Source organism: Cavia porcellus, unplaced genomic scaffold (genome assembly GCF_034190915.1).
Source record: "Cavia porcellus strain 051 isolate PalLab524CR breed Dunkin Hartley unplaced genomic scaffold, mCavPor4.1 scaffold_26, whole genome shotgun sequence".
NCBI lineage: Eukaryota > Metazoa > Chordata > Mammalia > Rodentia > Caviidae > Cavia > Cavia porcellus.
In genome coordinates this window covers 29,950,588-29,972,847 of record NW_026947509.1, presented here as the reverse complement: position 1 = coordinate 29,972,847, position 22,260 = coordinate 29,950,588, and the positions used below count along the sequence as shown (strand labels likewise).

The window sequence follows — 22,260 nt, the reverse complement described above, 5'->3', positions numbered from 1 at the left end:
TCCCAGGTTTAGACTTGATCACATCTCAGCTTTCTTACAACTCTGATTCTATCAATTCTCTGAAACAATTCCATAGAGCAGGAGAGAGAGGCTCTTTGCTATTCTTCTGGTCACAAAGTTGGCTGACCTCTTCCCCTAACCCATGTGCTTCCAGATGAGGAGCCTGGGCCAAACCAAGGAAAACCCTTGTCCTCCCCAGGAGGCGAGAGGCATCATTAGATGCACACCTCACAGGTGGAAGTTTTCTTTCTTAGGGAAAGGGTGGACTGTTCTAGCACATGGCTTTCAGAGCTCAGACACTAGCTGTTCCCAAAGCCACACCCTCCTCTGGGATGCAGGTGCATGCTGGATCTGAGTAGGGGCCTCCCCTCCCCCCATGGTGTTCAAACCTTTGTTTTTAAACCTGCGAAGATCCATCTCTTCCCTGCGCCCCACCATCTCTTAGCTGCACTGTGGCTTTAAGGTCAGCAGGTGCCAAGCTCATCTATCTGCACAGAAAGCACAGCGGGGAGTGGCCTGGCAGCAAGCCATTACCTGTGATGTCCTTAAGGGTCTCTGTGTCCGCAGCCCTTGCAGGACTCACAGATGAGTGCACACAGGACACTAAGTTTCCTACCATGTCATGAAGGGAGGTAAAGTTCTCTAGGTTGAAAACATGCGTATTGAGCGGTTCGCTTGCTATTTCTCTTAAGGCTCCTTCATCTGCATCCTCAACTCCAACTGCAAACACGTTAAGGCCAGCTGACTTAAGTTCCGCTGGGGCCAGAGCGAAGCCATCCTCCGAGGGTCCGCGGGTTAGCACTACGATAACCTGGGGGACTCCGGCTGCAGCCCGGCTTCCAGCAGCCTCAGCGAGGTGCTTCTGAATTACATACTCTAATCCTTTTCCGGTCTGATTGCCGGCCTCGACATAGGACAGGTTGCAGACATGGGAAAGGACTTCCTGTTTAGTACCATACGTGTTTAACAGGAACTCAGTGTGTGGGTCTCCGTTGAACTGGACCAGAGCAAAATGAAAATCATTTTCTCCCACAGCTAAAGACTCTATAACATCACACAGAAATTCTCGAACGAGCTGGAAATGCTCCTTGGCCATGCTCCAAGAGGAATCCACTAGAAATATTATATCGGCAGCGGCACCATTTTTGACATCTTTAAAAAAAGACATTGGTTTAGATGTTTCTAAACTGCTCGAGCAATGACTTCCTACTAGTGCAAAAGCTTCCTGCCCAAACTTGGGTCATGAATATTCACACCTCGCTTGCAGAGTGGACAGGGAGGCCGACTTACCTGAGTAGCAGGACCCAGGCACAAGGACCCAGCAGCTGGCCATGCTCAGCCATGGCCCAAGTTCCATGTTTGGTGACCACCACTCAGGGGCCAGGCATATGCTCCAGAACGGGAGAAAACTCCTGGGGGACTTGGACTCGGACATGGTTGTCTGTGGCAATCTGACCCCCAAGACCCACCTGACCAGACCAGAGGGCTCTCTTATCACAGGTGACCGTCCACCACCTCAGAAGCCCACCTCCACTTTGGGGTGTGAAACTGAGCCTCAACAAGATGGGAGCATGAGCACTGCTGTTGTTCGACCAGCACTCACCCCCAGTGCATTGAGTAATTTTCAAGAAATATGGGTACAATAAGTATGTATTCTTTGAGGAAGATCTGTGTCAATGTAGACTAGGGAATGTCTCCTTTTGCCTCAGTTTTTGAGTGTAAATAGTTTTCTAACCACAGTAGTTACTGCGTGGTTTTCAGAGCCAGAAGTATTCATAGCCACTGAATATAGCTGAACTCACCCCCAGGTGTATCCGGGTTTCCCTCAAATATGGAAGCCCCGGGAACAGGGACATCAGTGCCAGAAGGAGCCCTTCAGCACCCCGGCCTGGGCTGACTCCAGGCCTCTACTTACCTCGGGCCAACCTGAGGCCCCACCCAGTTCCTGTGCCACTGGCCTCCCATTTAGGGCAGCCCAGGAGGCTGGAGGAAGCTCTGTGGCAACTCCAGGCAAAGGAGAGGGACCTGTATCAGCTTCCCCTCGGTGCATGAAGCATCTCTCCCTTTCCTGAAACTCTGAAAGCACATCCTTAATCAAGTCCTTAGGGTCTATGCTTTAAAGCCATTTTGGGAAACAGAATTTTTAAATATCCAATGACTCTAGATGCAAAATGTCTTTTTGTATCTTGGGTTACCTAAAGAGGGTGATCTTTGTTTTGTTTCATTTTATTTTGTTTTGTTTTGCAGGGAAAAGTATTTTTAATTTCAATATTCTCCCTATTTATTTGCTCCTCAGAGACCAACCAAACCCAGGAACCTAATCTAAGCTATATGTCCAGCCCATGGCATCTAAGATCTAGGATCTAAAGTCAGGAAACTCTGTCCCTTCTTGTAAAATGAGGGGCATTTCTGGACCTTACCTGTTTGGGCATAAGTCGTGGAAAAGCCTGAGAGAAAGAGGCAAAAGGTGGCCACCAAGGGCAAATGTCGATGTTTCCTCATTCTGAAGTTGTCTAAGCACCAAGTATGAACCTAGAAAAGAAAATGGGACAGAAGACAGTGATCACTCTTGTGCTGTTTCCTGTGAGATGTTTCCTGTGTCTTTCTTAGGCTTCTAAGGGGCCTCTGTGCCTAAGTCACTCTCTAAACTTGCATCAAATAGATAGATGAGAGACAAGTAGGTCAGTATGCTGGATGGATGGAGGGATGGGTGGGTGGGTGGATTGGTAGATGGATAGATGAGTAGATAAATGGGTGAGTGGATGAATGAGTGGATAAATGAGTGGATGGGTAGATGGGTGGATGGGTGGATGGATAGAGGGTGGATGAGTGGATAAATGGGTAGGCACATAGATGGGCAGATGAATGGATGGGTGGGTAGACAGATGAATGGGTAGATGAATAGATGGATGAATGGTTAAATCAACAGACAGATGATAGATGACAGATAAAGTTGATATGTAGACATACATCACATGATGACATTTTAATCAGTGACAGATACAACATTATGAAGCTGAACACAGAAGAGTACATCACTTAGCAGTACCATAGCCATCTGATTTGTGTAAGAGCACTTTACAATGTTCACACAATGACAAAAATTGCCAATTTTGTATCTCTATAAATGTACCCCCATTGTTGACCTAGGACAGAAATTCATTCACAAACACATACACACGTGCATAGATACACACAGATAAGGAGAGGAGGAAGGAAACAGAGAAAGAAGCAGAGGAGAGAGACTACAGTCTGCCGAGGATGGACAGCTACCCGGATGGTGCTGCACCCCCACCCCGCAACCCCGGCTGGACATCCTTGAACCCAGTGAGAAGAGCACAGCTATATTTTTCATGGACATCCATAGTAATTTCACCACAATCTGAAAACATTCTTTTTCTCTGTTCAAATTACTGATGAACTGAAGGCCTACACCTGCCATGAGAGGGCGTCTCCCTTAAACACACACATGAGAATCTTTACGGCTGGTGACTATTAAGTACCTTACAATTAAGCCTTTTTGTCTCCTGTACCGAGGCAGGCATCAGTCTGAGTGACCAGCAGAATGCAAGGGTTCGGCAGGGAAGGCATTAGTGACATAAGCGGCAGGCATGTGACAGCCAGACTCCTCATGTCTAAAGGAGTGGAGGAGCAGCTTGGTACTGGAGAGGAGGGCTGTGCCTCGTTCATAGTGTGTGCACAGCCACCAGGCAGCAAGGCCTTCCCTTCTGTCTCTCTCTCTGTCTCTGTGTCTCTGTCTCTGTCTCTGTCTCTGTCTCTGTCTCTGTCTCTCTTTCTCTCTCTCTCTCTCTCTCTCTCTCTCTCTCTCTCTCTCTCTCTCTGTTTGCCTCTTGCCCTGCTGAGTGCCAGCCTCTGATCACACAGCCCAGGAGCCCAGGAGATGCCCCTGGACAGACTTTGAAGCCAGGCCCAAGACTAAGTGCTCACTGCTCGTCTCCCACACTGCACCAGCTGGCAGCTACAAGAGTGATTGACGTCCAGGCAGCCAAGCTCAGGTCCAAGTGGCCCAAGCCATGCGACCTCTTCCCAGCCAATGATACCTTCTCTTCCCGCCTCAAGGCAGCACAGCAGTCTCACTCTCCTCGTCCCCATCCTGAGGCCCAGTCAGCCTCAGGACCCCTGCAGAAAACCGCCAGGGACAGCACCTCTTTTCCCCTCCCCTGAGCCTGAGGTCTCAGCTCCCCTGACTTTATCTTCAGCTATGACAGAGCCGCATAGGGACTTTGCACACAGAAGGGCCCATACTGGGGCCATTACTGTCCTGGATTCTTTGTCACTTTTGGAGGAAGAGCCCCACACCTGCATTTTGCACTGTCCTGCCGTAACCTAGGTCCTGGTACTGGCCACAGTTATAGTGAAAGTGACCATCCTCGCCCAGGCTGACAGGTGGCCTGGTCAACGGCTCCCTAATTGGGAGTTTGGGTGACAGTCCTGAGGAAGAATGGCACGGGCGACCCCAGGGCAAGTTGTGATGACACTGTTTTTGACATTATGATGTCCAAGTTCTCTGTCCCCACTGAGTGGTGATTCCTCACAACTGCTTTAATCATCCCGGCAAGACCCCTGTGGGTCAGTACTGATCTCTGTGCTTATCGTGGAGAAACAGGTTCAGAGCACACAGCTCTCAGCGAGACCTTGGGACATTAATGGCGTCCCCTCACCTGCAGGCTAACAGGAGGCAAAGGTAAGAAGAAAAACCTTCCATTCCCTCACAGCAACACCATGATGCACAGCCACTGATCGATCCAGTTCAACAGCCTCAATCTGGGCCTTTTTGGAATCAGAGGAATCAGAGATGCCAGGAAACGAAAGATGCTGGAGTCAGATAAATGTGAACCCTGGATCAATGGACCACAGCCTCCCTGTGGGAGGTCATTGAGGGGTGCTAAGCCTCAGTTTCTCCATCTCCAACATGAGAACCTCACCCCCAACAGCTCTGTCACCAGCTGGCTGTGGGTTCCCATGGTAAAGCCGCTCAAGGATGCTGACGCAGAAAGGGTGGCGAGTGAATTCCTAACGGGCGGGTTCTGACAGCATTTTCCAGACTAATCCCACAGAACACCCATTTGGGATTTGCAAAGCATCAACTGGGTGTCTCCTTCCAGAAGGGTGACAATACACATTAAAGGCTGCTGCTAGCAGTAAGTAAGGGATGTTCAGAAACAGGTTGCGTTTTAATCCAGAATTTACCAAACATATGTTCTGTGCCATCCTTTTTAACTGTAGGTGTTCGCCTCTCAGGAAATAGTCCACCCACTCTGAGAGCAGCAGGCTCCTTGCTGCTATGTCTGGTTTTGCTAAGTTCTTACCTCTCCGAGTCACCGGCTGAGGGCATCTGCACCTGCCCAGCCACTGGACTCAGCCCTGGATTTGCAGGTGCTTATACCTTCAAATGCCATTAACTGATGGTGGCACTCACCTCCTCCAAGTAGCCAAGTGAGACTGGTGTGGGTGCCCAATTTTCTCAAAAGAGGCCCCAGGAGAGGCACTAGCCAATGCCATCACCAGCATGGGAAACTGTTACTTATTTTTCTTGTACAGAGTTTCAAAGCACACTCGCTGATAGTGAGAGTAATATAGTACAGATCATTGATGCAGGAAATTCCATTTGGTTTAAGAAACTGAAATGCACTTAATCTAGAGAGATTAGGTTACTAATATATTTATATCTCACTGCTAGGTGCTGAAAGTTAAAAAGAAGGTCTTGCGGCGGATTTCAACATCTAAAGGCATTCAGCTTCACTGTGAGTGAAGGCCAAAAGCATCTTTCTCTCTGGTTTTCAAGTCTGTGTCAGATATGCAAATGCAATTTTTAAAATCATATTATCCTAAAAGCCCAAATGCCTCTAAATTGGTTTTAAATCTATGGGAATAGCATCACTCTGCTCTGAGGGGGCCAGAAGAAATGAGAACAAACTGGCCATGAGAAGCAGCTCACAGAGCATCCTCACTGTGGGGAAACCAGGAAGACTAACAAGACTCCAGGAGACCTGGGAGAGCAAAGACAGGCAACACCTATAACCTGGACAACCTATAAAAATTATATAAACTTCCAGAAATGTACAGCTTACCAAGACTTAGTTGTCAAAAATTTAAAATATGAACAGACTTATAGCTACAGTGGATTTTAAAAGGTAATAATCAAAAAACCTCCTAACAAAATGAAGCCCAGGATCATATGGCTGCATTGAAAAATTCTGCCAAAACATTTAAAGAATAACACAAATCTCTCCCAATTCTTGCAAAGAAAAGAGAACAGTTCTAAACTCATTTTAAGAGGCAAGCATTACCCAGAAGTCAAATGCAGCAGATACCACAGGAAAAAAATTACAGTCCAACATCCTTGATAAATATTGATGCAAAACAATTTCAATAAAAAAGTAGTAAAATAAGTTTAAAAACATATCAAGAGGATTATGCACTGTAACCAAGTGGGATGTATTCATGAAATGCAAGAATGGTTTGATGTACAAAAATTAAACACAGGACATACCACAAAAATATAGTAAGGGGGAACCACTGACCATCTCAATTAACGCAACAACTGCATCTGATGAAATTCAACATGTTTTCATGATAAAAAGAAAAAACACTCAACAAACTACGCATGGAAGGAAATAACTGTTACATAACACAGGCCATATATAGGAAGCCCCGAGCTATATCAGACTCAATAATGAAAAACTGAAAGCCTATTTTTAAGATCAAGAAAACAGTGAGTGCTCTTCTTAGTTTCTGTTTGACATAGTATGAAAAGTCCTTAAAAAAAGAAATTAGGCAGAGAAGAAAACTAAAGGCACCCAGTTTGGAAAGAAGTAAAAATACCTTTTTGCAGATGACATTAACTTATGTACAAAAATCCTTAAAGAACACACAGGCATTATTAGAACTAATAAATGAATTCAGCAAAGTTGCAGGATATAAAACCAACACCCAAAGTCAAAACACAAAAAAATTGCCTTTCTATACACTAATAATGAACCATCTAGAAAAGAAATTAAGGAATAATTCCACCAAAAAAAATTTTAATGACAATTCCATTATGATAGCATCAAAAAGAATAAAAATTTCAAAATAAGTTTAATCAAGGAATCAAAAGATTATGTACTGAACACTACAAAACATTGCTGATAGAAATTAAAATATAGATAAGTAGACCTATGTCTCCTGTTCACAATATGAAGACAAATCATTAAAATGTCGATACTACTCAGGGCAACCTTCAAATTTGATGCAGTACAAATTCAATTCATCAAAATATCAATAGCATTTCTGAATAAATATAAAAAATACTAAAATTAGGATTGCAGAGAGCTCCAAATATTCAAAACAATGCTGAGAAAGAAAAACAATACTAAAAACTTCATGCTTCCTGATTTCAAAACACATTGCAGAGTAACAATAATCAAATTGATATGATACCAGCATAAGGAACACAGTGGCCCAAAAATAAACCCACCCCAAATGGTCAAAGGCTCTTTGATAGCTGTACCAAGGCTAAATAGTGGAGAAAAGACAGACTCTTCGAGGCACAGTGTGACAGCCAGGCAAGGTGGTGCACACCTGTAAAAGACAGAGGTAGGAGCAAGTTCAAGCCCAGCCTGAGTGACTTGATAAATTAGCAAGACCTTGTCTTAAAATTTAATACAATAACAATAATAGATGCAGCTCCATGTGGAAGTGCTGGGTTCAATCCCCAGTGCCAGAAGGAAGGAAGCCAGGGAGGAAGGGAGGGAAGAAAGAAAAAAAGAGGAGGGAAGGGAAGGGAAAAAAGAGGCCGGTAGAAGAGTGTTACGAAAACTCCATATCCAAAAAGAATACGCAAAAGAGTAAGTTGAACCATGAACCATGTAAAAAAAAATTGCGCCACATACAAAACTGAAGTGCACTAAAGAGTTAAATGTAAAACTATTTGGCTCCTGAACCAAAAATAGGGAGATAGCTTCAGGACTTCAGATTTGACAATGATTTCTTGAATATAAAACCAAAAGCAAAGTCAACAAAAGAAAGAACTGACAATCAGGACTGCATCAAACTTGAACACTTCTCAGCAAAATAAAGAATCAACAAAATTAAAACACAACTGAGAGAATGAGAGAAAGTATTTGCAAGCCATGTGTCTGTTCAAGGTTAATGTCTAGAATATATAAGGAACACGGCTCCAATAACAACATCAACAAATTTTAATTGGGGAGAGGACTTGAATAGACATTGCTCCAAGGAAGATATATAAATGGCCAATATACATATGAAAAGATGTTTAGCATCACAAAGCATCAAAGAAATGCAAGTCTAAACCACGGTGAGATAGGTACCATTCGAATAGCCACCATTTATTGGTAGAAAATAGATGTCAGTGAGGATGTGGAGAAATCTGAACCCTTTGATCACTGTTAGTGGGAATGTAAAATAGTGGGGCTCAAGTAGAAATTCTTCGAAAAATTTTAAAATAGTATTATCAAATGATCCATCAGTTTCACTTGGGGATATATCCAAAAGAACTGAAACTAGAATCCCAAATAGATATTTGCTCACCTATGCTCCATACAAAATTATTCACAATAACCAAGGGGTAAAACAACATAAATGTCCATTAGGAGAGAGTAGAGAAAATGCAGCATATACATATGACATAGTATTTATCCTTAAAACAGACCCTGTCATATACCACAATGCAAATGACCCTTGAAGATCAAGGATCATTTACAAAAATTAAATAATGCATGATTCCCCTCATATGAGATCTTTAAGATAGTCAAACTTAAAAACAGAAAGAATGATGATTGTCAGCCATCAAAGGAAAGGAGTTGTTCAACAGATGTTACAACTATTTTGCAAGATCAGAATGTTCTAGAAATCTGTGGCACAAGATGTATGTAGTAACTTGCCTGTGCTATACACTTAAAAGTGGCTGTGTTAGACAGTTTTGTGTGACTGTGACAAAACACCTGAGAAAGTCAATTTAAAGGAGGAAAGGTTTACACTGGCTCACAGTTTCAGAGGTTCCAATCCATAGTAAGCTGGCTCATTACTTTTAGGCCTGTGGGTGGAAGAGGGTGGTGGTTAAAAGCTGCTCTCCTCATGGCAGCCAGGAAGAAGGGCAGGGAAGAACCTATGCTAGAGGGCTTCCTCCTGCTTTTGTCCTATCCAGGCCCCCATCCCATCTGATGGAACCTCTGACATTAGGGTGGGTCTCCCTCATTGGTTCGCTGTCCCACATGTCAATCATCTCTGGAAATGCACAGATCACTTCCTAGGTATTCATCAATCCAATCCAATTGATCATGATCAACCACTACAGTGGTGAAGATAGTCAACTTTATATTATGATTTTTAACATAATCATACAAGTAAATGAAACAAAATGAGGACAAGAAAGATCACTGCAAATTTCTAAAAGCGTGGGTAAAAGTACACACCCTTAACATGTGGCGTCTAGCTTAACATGACATAATGGGACAATGTTTTTTATTTTTTGAGGTGTGATGCAGTTTAAGAGTTAAAAGGGAGAAGCAGTTCCAATAACACTGTATTTGTCCTTGCCTCTAAATAACATTTGGAAAGAAAGAGAAAGAATATGGCAGCAAAATGATAGAATTTGGAGAAGTTTCGAGTATTACGCAAATGAAGAAGACTGATGTACACCCCGAGACCTGAGGTGAAAGTTCCTTCCACTCAGGCGCTGACCTCTGCATCACTAGCTCACTTCCCTCCTGCCAGGGGCTCACCTCTGGTGGGGCGCCCTTGCATGGATGCCTGCGGTGGTGTGAGAGCTCCCTTTCCCCATCACAGCTTAGGAAGCCAAGGGTGAGGGTGGCCCCACACACCCAGTCTTGCCACCGGAGAGGAGGAGTTCTGGCTGATCAGTGTGTGGCTTTGCCGTCAATGAGGCCAGGGACCAGGTCCAGATGGAACACTCAGCGTGGTGACAGGGAAGTATGGCACGGCACAGCCTCTTGCAGAGCCTGCCGCCTGAGAACAGGGCAGAACAGGCACAAAGAAAATCTGAAGCCAGCTGTAGATTTGCACTGAGGGCAGGACAAACTTGAGGAGGGCAGACTCAAGGGCATGCCTGGATCCAGCCTGCCAGACATTGCGGGGATGGGGACAAAGTCATAACAAGAGAACAACATCCCAAGGGAGTATCCCAGCCTGGGGCTCAGATTCTGAGACCATGCAGGCAGGGTCTCATCCACAGATTTAGAGCTTCCCCTTGCAAATGTGTCAGTAATGAGGGGAGAATTCATGCAAACCATGGTAGGGAAGCCAACCACCCTCAGAATGGATGTCTTCCTGCAATAAAGTGACAGCAGAGTGGGACACTGGTGCTGCTGCCACAGCACCGCAGGTCTCTGCGGCTCAAAGGGTCCACACCTGTGGACACGGAGATGCACCACAGCAGGGGGCAGTCCCCCAATGCTCGATGCTTTGGCTCTGCAGATTCCCAAGCTAGGAGAATCCCCAGCCACACCAGGGTAGTGTGGACCCAGATCCCTTCTCTCCTCTGAGCCCTGCATGTGCTAGAGACTTCCAGCCCATGCCACGCCCAGGGAACCTTTCAGGTCTTACCACCAAGCTTTGCCTCATCCCTGGGGTTTTGTTCAAACAAAGAAAAGAAAGAGCAGTGTCTATGATTTGTGTACGTCCTGTATTCACCAACACTGAGCACTAGCAAACAGTATCACAGCATGCCGATTCTGTCTCTTAAAATCGAGGGCTTTGATCAGCACTGACCATCCTGCTAGATTCTGCCCAGGGCTGTAGCCTGTTCATATAAAAACACAACTGGTGACACTGTAATCAGACCAGTGTCTTACTACAGGGCCCTATAGATTCACAGGGTCTCAAGCTCTGTCAGCCGGGGCACAAATTTCATCCAGGAATGTGGGTTCCCTGGGTTTAGGATGCACATTCCAAAGGACTCTAAAAAGACCCAGCCTCCCAAAGTTCAGACATTGCAACTTCAACCATTTTAATGCAAATCTCTGTGGGATCTGGTACAATTAGTTCAAATATTTAATCCATGCATAAAACGAATGCCTTTATTTTTGTTCAAGAATTAGAATACAAGCATATTACAGGGTCTTACCACAAGGCAATGACTATGTAATCCACACGGGGGGGGGGAAATGGAGATGTGAAGAGCTTTGGGTGGCTCCGCAGGCCCCAAGGACAGGGCCTGGACTGGTGCAATGTGTGGCTTTTGCTAATTTTTCTCATCCATTTCTATACCTCACATGTGGACTCCTTTGAATCCATGGATCCTGGCAAGCAGTAATACCCCAGTTCATGGACACCTGTTCACAAACAATTCGGTTTGCAAACAGAGGCATTTGGCAGAATTTTGCTTCTGGTGTTCAAATGCATCAGGTGACCAACACAACAGAACCATCTTCCCCAGAGTCACAGGCTGAGTCAAAGTCATAAACTGTGTAGACCTTTGCATTGTGTATTATTAGATGCTGAGGAGGTCACCAGGCAGCAATTCCAAAGTACCTTTTGGTCTTCAATACTGCTTGGTGAAATCCTTAAACCTTTCCAAGCCATTGCCTACTTCAATCATTCTCTAAAGGAAACTAATCTGGAGTTGGTGAATGTCATACGTAAAGGTGCTCAATTCCCAGACATCAGTCTTTGAAAGAGAAGCTCACTAGATGAAAAGCTTCCCACTGGGACACAAAGCAATGAAATGAGCACACGGTTCGCTGAAGTCTTCATCCAGAACTGGAAAGTATTCCGGCATCCGGTACCCAGATGAGAAGGGGGCTGTGCCAAGAAGCAGGAGGGGCTCCTGGGACCTGGAGGAGGAGAAAGATCCCCTGGTGGGGGTGGGGGAGAGGTGGGCCCATTGATGATTCATCTGCCCATGTGCTTTGCTTGAGCCGAGTTCTCAGGCGGGAAAATGCCTTTGATTCATAAGCTTTTATGTCTTCTGCCCCATGCTTAAGAGCCAGCCAGTGGTTCACAGTTCTCAGCCCAACTGTTGACTATCCGTCAATGATTTTGTTTGTAATTAATCTTGGCTACTGTTGATCAGCCCCTGGACTCTCAGTGTTTACAACCAAATTTCCTGGCAGCCAATCAGGGAGAACGCTTTCACTGAGGTTAGTAAAAGACCTTAGACACCACTCCCCAAACACGACTCCCCCAGAAGATCTGGGGTTCTCTCTGCAAGGACAGACTTCACGCCTCCCTCCCACTAACCTGATCACTGCCTCCTCTGTTTTCCAGCAGAGAAACTAAAACCAGAGGAGGCACAGTGATTTGCCACGCCACAAAGATAAAGCATGGGAATCAAGCCTTCACCCAAATCCGCATTTCCAAAGCCCAGGCAAAGAGCCCCAGGAACCAGCCAGGCTGGTTCAGATCTTGGGGAAATCCTCCTTTGTTGTAGAGGGGAAAAAGACCTCCTCAGTGGTGGCAAATGTCTGGTCCTGTTCTTCTAAATATGAAATTCATTCAAAGACTGGGCCACTAGCGACCCTGGGGCTGGGTAGGGTGCCACAGCCACAGATTCCATGCCCTCGAGGAAACAGATTCAATACGAGGTCTTCAAGACATGTCATTCTGGTCTCTTCGTGGCCTCTGTAGTTTCTTTGTGTTCACCCTGCAGCCCCCCTAGCCAGGACTCCAGTGCCTTTGCCATTTAGTTCCTGCTTACTGGAGAGGAGACTTGAAAGGAACTTCTCACCAGAAAGGTCGAGCCCCTTGGCCTGTCACTTGAAACCATACCTGGTCATGCCCTGACTTTCTCAAGCTAGTTTGCAATTCTGCGGAGCTAGTTTTTATCAGATCTACTCAAGTGCTTTTTCATTCTCCATGTCTGGAAGTCTTTTATAAGAGAAAGACTCACACATGCACACGAGGAAACAATTTTAAAACAAAGACTTAAATGCATCCAGAGCTCCCATTCCGAGGCATTTTATTCCATTTTCTCCCAAGTGCTGCTTTTTTAAAATAAGGCTGTGCTGTTAGCAAGGTCTTAGACTTCTGTTAACACTTAACTGCCCTGTGCTTGTTGTTTTTGTTGTTGTTTAGGAGTTAGTTTGTTTGTTTTTTGAAAGAAGGTCTCACCATGCAGTTCAAACCAGTCTTGAACTCACTATGTAACCCAGGCTGGACTCAAGCTCATGACCATCATCCTGCTTCAGCCTCCTGAGTGCTGGGATTACAGGTGTGCACCACTAACTTGACACCTAACTTTCCTGTTTAAAATGGGGGTTACAGAAAAAGACGGCAGTGAGAGAGCCACACACATCCACTGTAAAAAGAAAACTCAAATCCCTGTCATCTGGAGTGCTCATCCAGCCTCCTTTTTGCATATTCCTTTCTCCCTTTCCTGAGTACAAAAATTAAAAACCCCTGCTTCTACCTTTTCTCAGTCTTTCTCCTCATTCTGGCCGGGCTCCCAGGCAGGGAGCCAAGACAATTTATTATGTCTTCCAGATAGTGGAGAAAGAAAATGGAGCCTAATATATATCGGTTTTTTGGCAGATCTTTTGAGAAATCCTGAAAAACAAATGACTCGGAAGAGCTGAGAGAAAACTCCCCAAAGAAATACACCGGAAACCTCAGACCTCTCACTTCTGTTCTTTGGAAATTCTCAGAGCAGGAAGCCCTATCTTCACCGGAAGTGAACTGTTCCAGCTCCAGGATTTATGGGCCCTTGAGGGTGAGGGACTCAGAACCACCACCCATGCTGGATGACCACGATTTATGGACCCTTGCTAAAGCAACAAGCCCGGCAGAGGAACTCATGTAACCACAACAGCCTAGCGGTCAAAGGTCACAAAGCACCCCCATCCGAGATAGCTGCTATCTCTGCAAAGCCTACAGCCCTTAAGCCAGTATCTGTATGGTGCTAGTCCGGTGCCAATCTGTCCCTCCCAGGTTTTAACCTCACCAAAACCTCTCCCGTCAGGAGTGGAATTCAACTACCTTCTTTTCCTAGCCTATTCTAGAATGTTATCTGTTGGAGCCAGACCCTGGATGCGTTTCCTGAGATAGCAGACTTCTAACTCTTCTGACTATGCATGATGACACAGCTAACTTCTTTGTCACCTAGAGGTGCCCCAGGAACACTGAGTGGCCATGGACTCTTCTGGTAAAATCCCCATTTATCTGTCATTATAACCAGTAGGTCCAGCCAGCCCCGTCCTAACACCAGGGAGGAGTGCACATTCAGACACACTGCGCATGCTCTGCACTGTCGGAGGCTGGCCAGGACGCATGGCCGCAACGCCTTGGACCCACGCGGGCTCTGCGTCCCCACTCTGCCTTTCTCAGCCAGTGGCCCTGGTGCTACTGACCTCTCGGAATCCATTGCATGCCACTGTGAGATCACTAAGGAAAAGGCTTACGATGTTCTCATATCCAGAGGAAAAACTAAATTTGGGGTTTTTTCCTAATTCATAATCAAGCAAAGGAGAGAAAACGAGTCTTTAAAAATGGGAAACCGTGACAATTCCACTTCCTTACTTCTCTCTTCATAGTTGCAGTTCATTTCTCCCAGTCTCACTTTCTTTGTGTGTATAATAAGAATTGCTTTCTTCTTTGTGTGTCTGTGTGTGTCTGTGTCTGTGTGTTGGAATCTATGTCTCTGTGTGTGTGTGTGTGTGTGTGTGTGTGTGTGTGTGTGTGTATCTGTGTGTTCTTGGGATTGAGACAGGATCTCGATAAGCTGTTAAATTTCCCAGGCTTTCTCGATAAGCTGTTAAATTTTCCCAAACTCATGACCCTCCTGCCTCAGCCTTCCAGAGTACAGGGACTATAGGCCAACTGCTTGCACAGCAGTGATAGAAATCGCTATCTTCTGCCAGTCTCCCAGGCTCTGACACACCCCGTCACCTGTGTCTCCTCAAGGCCACTGAAGGATTTAGCTGAGCTGACTGCAGCTTGAAATGCCAGTGAGGTGCTGGTGAATCCACTAATGAAGATTCCAGGAGTGAAACCCCAGCTTCCTGGAATGGTTTCCCCCGAGACCTGAGTCATCACCAGCTGCTCTCAGTTTTTAATTTTGAAATTAAACTGGCCCCTCCTTGAGCTCTTCCATCCAGGGGCCAGGTCCCTCTGTGCCGGATCCATGAAGATCTGTGGTGCAGCACTCAGGTTGGGGGTTCCCAGAAATGTTTCCTGGCCACGCCTACCCTTGGGCGCTCCAACTCGGGTCCTGAGCCCTAACCTCCCGAAGAAGCCCGAAGCCCGGGCCGTGCCCTGCTACGTGCAGCCCAATCCCAGCAAGACCAGCAATCAGCCTTCGGGAGAGGGCTTGGCAGCAATTTTCATGTTTGTCTCATTTTTCTTCTCTCCTTTTCCTTTCCAGCTTATTTAAGTAACAGTTGCTCCTCTGCTAAATCAACACTCTAGGTGCTCTTCCAAAGAAAAGCTGGTGAACTCGAGCCCTTTCTCCATGTGACTCAGACCTGCCCTTAGAGGCTTGGCCCCCAAGCCTGGCCCAGGCTCTACTCGAGGGACCACACCAGGCAGCAGCAGAAAACCCAGAAACACTGGTTCAATTCCACTCTGGCCACTGTGGCCTCAGGACAGTCCCCTGCCTGTGTGGAAAGCAGTCAAGCGGAAGGCTTGTCAGACCCAGGCGAGCAGGGCTATGTCTTCATCACTTATGTCCCCTCCTCTGCTCCTGGAGTGCAGTGTCCTGGACCACCATAGTGCTTTCAAGTCAAATAAACATGGAAAACACATAGATCAATTAAACTGAGGCTGCTTTGCTCAAATTCTGCTCTTGGGCACCCTAGCGGCAGTAATCACCTAAAATCATTAAGCTTGAGAGACAATGATTTATTTTATTTTATTTTATTTTTATTTTGGTTCTATTGAGCCAGGGTCTCACTATGTAGCCCAGGCTGCCCTTGAACTCATGGCAATCTTCCTGCCTCAGCCTTCTGAGTGATGGGATTACAGGCATGTGCCATCACTCCCAGCCGTGATTTATCTTTATTAACAAACATTTACAATAGGACATTTATTACTCTGTGTAAATTGCTCTAATATGTTACAATTAGTTGTCTACCAGAGGGAAATGGCAAAAGGATGATGATGAGACTCTACGAGTTAGTGTTTCTGCTAATCTTAAGATTTCTTGCAGGTTTAGAATTCAGAAATCCTACACAGACACAGCTCATGGCGTGAATCTACAAATGGTTCTCAGGCACCCCACTCCAGGTTTAAATTTTGTAAAATTAGACAGGAGGGAAAGGCTTTCTTCAGAATTTCCCACCTTCTTGAGATGAAGTTGTTTTAGCATGTATCATTTAAAGACATGATTTCACCTCACCACACTCACCCCTGAGCACAGAAGTAAAATCCTACATCTATGCCCAAGTCAGGTTAATATGTACAGCCACATTGATATTAACTCATTGAGCAGTCCCTAGGCAGGTCCCAAAGCTGTGCAGAGCTCTCCTGAAATAGAGGAAAAGGACTCCCTAGCACCCCACCCCAGGAAACCCCACCCACCTAGCTACCCAGTCACCCAGCCACCCACCACCCACCACTTTGGAATTTTCCTGGCATTCAGAGGGATACACCGCCCTCTAGAGAAAAGAAAACAAACTACATCTTCTCAAGCGGCTCTCCCTGGAGGAAAGCTGGCCTGAGATGCCATCTCCTCCCCCAAAATAGCCCTGTGGGGCCCGAATGTGTTGGAAATTTCATTTCTGAAAATTAACAGAATTCCCAAAAATAATTCCTCTTGGCGAAACCGGACCTGAGCCTTCCCCTAAGAAGCAGAGACCTTCTTCAGTATGGCGTAGGGACGTAAGCTGTGTTTTGCACAGCAGGGCTGTGCCATGGAGATTTCACAGTGGAAACCAAGAAATTTATCTGGAAACCAGTGAGAGAAGAGGTGCTGCCCCGCCTAGCATGTGGCTCTCTGGATTAGTGGGAGCCTTCGACCCCTCCCTGCTTCAGAATTCCACTCACTGAGGTTTTGGACTCCTTGGCGGGAGCCTCCAGCAGGATTTCTTTCTAAATGTCAGCTCGCTCTTCAAGTCGTCAGCTATTTCTGCAGCGGCGGTGTGTGTGTTTATGGCCTGCCTGCCATAGCCAGCACACCGTGTAAAGTTTGCTCCCCACAGGCCACTGTGCAAAGGCCACCTGGTACACATCATCCAGCCCAGAAAGGACACTGACTGCATCCTCCCCAGGAGACACCAAATTCTCAGCCCCACCCATCAAGAAATGATAACAACTGGTTTTCAAATAAGAAGTTTTGCTAAAGTTATTGGCATGCCTGCAAGAACATCTCAGGACACAGGAGGGCTGGCCTGCCAGTGAATTTTAAACCCTGGTCAGAAATTTCACACAAAGGCCCCCTGAAGACACAGAGGCACAAAGAGAACAGTTCTCCCAGGAGAGCTTTCGAACCCTTTCCAGCAGAGAAGGTCCCACTGCACACAAGGCTTCAAACACTGGCATCCACAGATGCCCCACCCAAAGCCAAGGTCCAGGTGCAAACCTTCCAAAAAATTCTCACCTCTCACCAACAGGTGAGGGACCGGACAGGTGCCTCCTCCCTCATCAGAAGGGATGCACTCAGTTCTAATGGATGGAACCACAAAAGCCACTTCCTATGAGTCCTAAGATGCAGTGAAATAAAGCAAAACGTAAAGATGATTCTGATTCAGAAAGATGCCAGCTGGGCATGACATCGCACGCCTGTAATCCCAACACTCTAGGAGGCTGAGGCAGGAAGATCACAAATTCAAGCCCAGCCAGGGAAACTCAGCAATTTAATAAGACTGTGCCTTAAAATAAAAAATAAGAGAAACAGGGGAGTAACTTAGTGCAAAGGCCCTGTATTCAATCCCCAGAACAACAACAACAACAAAAAAAACCAGAAACATCTTTATGTTACCTCCAAACCATTACAACCCTACACTTAGCCATCTGCCCCATAGCCCCTCGCCTCCAGGCCTTAACCACAGCGGGATGGGGCACACACATCCCACAGGGGACCAGTCCTTCCCAGGGGCTGACATCCTAGAGCTATCCCAGTCACTTCCCAGAAGGTACTGCAGCCATAGCCTCTGATGCACAGGTAGCAAAAACCCAGCAGAGTCACCTGGCTACTGAGCCTGCTACCCCACTACATCCCCTTAGCACCCCAAGTCTGATTAATGGCCTCTTGCCATGATGGAGGGAAAGAGAAAGAAATAAACTTCGTGTGATTAAAAAAAAAAAAAAAAAAACTTGTCTAAACACAGATGTTCAGAGCCGAAACCATTTATCCTAGAATTCCCGTTCCTATGAAAGAAACTCCCCCTCTCCAGCCCCAGCCTCCACCTGGACCAGTCCCACGCCAGAACCAAGGGCTCCCACGCTCTAGGGGTGGCCTGGCTGAGGGACGCCTGCCTGGACTTCAGTCACAGGGTTGACACTGCCCCTACTTGTATTTCTGTCCACCTCCCTTCTCTCTCCACTTGTCCTAAGATCCTTAGGGCATTAAAACCAATTTTCCTATTCGTGTTAATCAAATATTAAGAAGAAATTCCCTCCCAGGGGACAACTCAGGTGGCACATTCCAAATCAGGAGCCTGCTGGTCTGGGATCTTCCATTCCTGCACACATCAGCCCGTTTCTCCTGGGAGTGGACCAGGACGCTGCTGCCAGCTCAGCTACCAGCTCTATGCCCCGAGAGAAGTCAGCCTCTCAAAACCTCTGACCCCTCACCTTTAAAACCAGAGTGTCAGGAGTGGGGACACAGCTCAGTGGGTACACACCTGCCTGGCAAGCGAAAGGTCCTGAGTTTGATTCCCAGTACAAAAAAAAAAAAAAAAAAATTCCAGAGTGGCCACATGTGAGCTTCTAGCTAAGACCCTCTGCTAGGATCTGTCACCCAGCGGCAAAGAACTTGGAGGACTCAGTAACCAGCAAGTGGGTCTTCAATAATGTTTTGGTCAAAGGCAGTGTAATTTTGACTTTAAAGCCATGTGGGTTTAGCTTTTGTCTCTAGGATGGGTCCTCTGGAAAGCAGGGACCACCCATCTATCCCTCAAGCGTCCCAGACTGTGGGACCCAAGCTTTCCATCAGGTAAACTGTGGTTGACACGGGTCTACACACTGTCTTCCTGGGACAGGGGCTCTCTAGATCGTGCCAGCCTGTTCTCAAGGCCCAGACCAGCATCACTTTCATCCCTGGACTCACAGTGAAACTTAGATTTCCCCTCGGTCTCTCCCAACACTCCAGGGGCCACCTGGGACCCCACCCCAGTCCCAGTGTCACCAGTTCCTTAACACAGCAGCTTGAAATCAAATCTGGCCCCAAATAGGCTGGCAGGCATAGGCAAACAGGTACGGAAGACCCGAGCCCCACCCTGGTCTTCCCAGCCAGGGAGCATCCACAGCACCCCTGCGTGGCACCAACTCAGCCCAAGCCTGGCTTCTTCCACGCAGCAGTGACTGGAGTGTCACACTCCTTCTCCTCTGCCCACACTGATTTTTGTGCAGCCCCTGAAGACAAAGCCTCCATGAGTGACTTCAGATTCCTAAAAAGACGCCACCCGGTGGTCACAGCTGAACCTGGGCCCCAGAGTGACCCCAAACTCTTGAAGGCAATGGATGTGCCCCACAACACCTTCCCACGGTGGCCCCAGGAGAACGATGCTGGCTACAGCCTAGCTAGGGTCACCTCAAGCCAGCCCAGAGAAAATCACCCGGCAGGTAACTGTGATGCCAGCCAGGCATTTCTGCAAGCAAAACACACTCCAGTGGCTTGGGCTGGAGCAGGGTCACCTTCCTGAAAACCAGGAGCCCACACAAGGCAGTCAGGCGCACACAGGGTGCTCTGGGCACCCGCGGACCAGTGGCTGAAAATCCAAGATCCCGCTCTACGCTTGTGTAACCTGTAACCTTCACTCTTGGCCACAGAGTGAGAAGGAAAACGAGACAGACTTTTCCAGAAATCTGAAACACGGACAGAGAACGGACACACAGGGCAATCATCAGAGCCGCTAGCACCCACCAAAAGCAGCCCACCTCTGCTTTAAAGCGCATCCCTGTGGCCCCGACACTCACCCTGAGCAGACCTAAAGGTGTGTGTCCCTGGCTTCTGGCTTCAGTCACGTTTGACCAGAAGCATAGTTTCCTCCTGCCCGTCTCCACCTCTCCCCGCAGCCTCGTCCACCGAGGCAGAGGGTCTGGGCTCTGCAGGACAGAGCAGGCTGACAGCTTTTCCTGCAGCCTGGCCGAGACTGGAGCCGGAAAGCCAAGGAGACTTGATGAGGCTGAGCCCCAGCTGGCCAGGGTCCAGGGGTACAGTCAGGGCTTCCTCCAGCCCCTCCTCCTCCTCTCCTCCTCCTCCTCCTCCTCCCCCCCCTCCCCCCAACTGTAAATGAAAACCAGACCCCGGGCTCTGTTGCTTCTGGCCTCCGTTTCTAGCTGATGTCACCCCCGAGAGCTGTCTTCACCCTACAAGCGTGTAGCTGGACTCCCGCGAACTCTAGCTCTTAAAAAAAAAAAGCTCCAGCACTTCTACCCGGCACCTTTTCGGCAGGGCCCCTACGGCAAAGAGAAAGAATTTTGGAATGTCTTTGTGGGTATCCATGGTTTTCCCGCAGTGTTTGCAGACACCATCTGAAAAGGCAAACAGGAAATGCAGCCCCCTCCACCCTCACCACACCCTCCCATTGCTTCTTGAAGTTTCTGAATTCAGATTTCTCCTAATAATCTCCCCTTTCAAATATAAAAACCAGCAAATAAAATTGCCTCTGCTAACCAAAGCCCTGTTAGATAGTGAAAAGGCAAAAAAAGGAAACTGCTTTTTTTTATGTTCTATATATAATGGTTCTGATTATGAGGCTTGGTCTCATTATGGGACACACACTAGGGGAATAAAGACAGTTAAATCTGGCTCAGAATTTCAAGAAAACTCTTTATTGGTGTATATTACCATACATAATAGTTACATTCATTTGGGGAAACATATTATGGGCTCAAGATTCATCCATTTTTTCCTCCAAATGACCTGAATTCGTCCTTCTTTATGGCTGAATAATATTCCACTCTGTGACACTACATTTTCTGTAGCCATTCAATGGGCAGCTAGGGGGTTTTCAGCACTTTGCTATTGCAAATTGTGCCACTATAAACATGGGTGTGCGTACAGCACTGTAGCATGTCTTTACCCCTTTAGGCAGATACCCAGGTGAGAAACAGCTGTGTGGAATGGGATGTTGAGCTTTGGTTTTTTGAGGACTCTCCACACTGATTTCCTGTCCCATCCCCTCCACCTCACCAGCACTTCTTGTTATTCAGCCACAGAATGAAACTGAGAAAACTCTTGAGGAGGAACTTTAATTTCTATGGAGCATCTATCTTTCAACCATCTTTAATTGACATATATCTTGTATCACAAACATCCTCACCCAAAACCCTTTTCAATAGATCTGAGCCTGGTCCTCAGAAAAGTCCAGAGCCACTGATCTCACCCCAGGCTGGTGGCAGAGGTCGGATCACAGCTTCACCTTGGGCACCATCAAACCTCAGCATCACAAGAGTCAGCTCATGCAAGAAAAATCCAGACATTTGTAAGACATTTTTGACTTTTGGATCATTTAGAAGCCAAACTCAAACAGCCAGGGCATTGATAATCCTCCCATGGGTTATTCCCTTCTGGATTAGGGAAGAAGGAGACAGCACCCCAGAGAGTCCACGTGCACCTCACTTCTCCAGGGCCCTCATGCTGCTCCCAGGGGTGTCTGCAGCTCGTCAAGTGGAGAATAGAGAGAGAGTCAAGGTGGCAGGGTTTCCCTGTGTCACCTCCAGGGGAAGGATGAGCAGAGACCCCAGGGACCACACTGCCCACATGACATGGTGGGGGACAGTGCTCCCCAAAGCTCCCTTCTCCCACTGGCCACCAGCCTGGGAGGTTCTCTCGGGCACACCGGCCCCGGCCACTGCATGGAAATCCATCCTGTGTGCCCCCACCCAGGCCAGCTAAGCCAACTCGACACGCCCACACCCCCTGGCATCATGGTTCCTTTTTTCAAGACAAATACAACTTTGTTTTCTGAACAGCTAATTCCTTGGTATGAGAAATCACTCTTCTTTCAATAGCAAAGGTGACAAATTATTTAGAACAAGATTTAAAGAAGCAATGCTCCTCTCTTGCTCAGGAGCAGTCAGTGCTGTTGTATGAGCTGATTGGCTTGAGGAGCCAGTTAGATTCCAAAGTCAGCTCACACCGCAGAGGTAGCGGTGCTATTTCAGGAAAAGCAGGAC

The 22,260-nt window shown here is 47.0% G+C and overlaps 1 protein-coding gene across 2 annotated transcripts in view; it reads right to left on the bottom strand.

Annotated features, from left to right (window-relative positions):
* Col6a3 (collagen type VI alpha 3 chain) overlaps positions 1-20,288 on the bottom strand; it is a 76,968-nt gene extending 56,680 nt beyond the window's left edge. The window contains exons 1-3 of one of the 2 annotated variants that reach the window (XM_013157420.3): positions 20,056-20,278; positions 2,421-2,532; positions 535-1,152 (exon numbers count right to left, since the gene is read on the bottom strand). In XM_013157420.3, the coding sequence (XP_013012874.1) occupies positions 535-1,152; positions 2,421-2,502 (700 nt within the window). In that variant the 5' untranslated portion in view covers positions 2,503-2,532; positions 20,056-20,278. Of the gene's footprint in view, positions 1-534; positions 1,153-2,420; positions 2,533-20,055 lie in introns of both variants that reach the window. The other variant, XM_063237054.1, reaches the window with a different exon arrangement.
* Between the last annotated feature and the right edge of the window lie 1,972 nt (positions 20,289-22,260).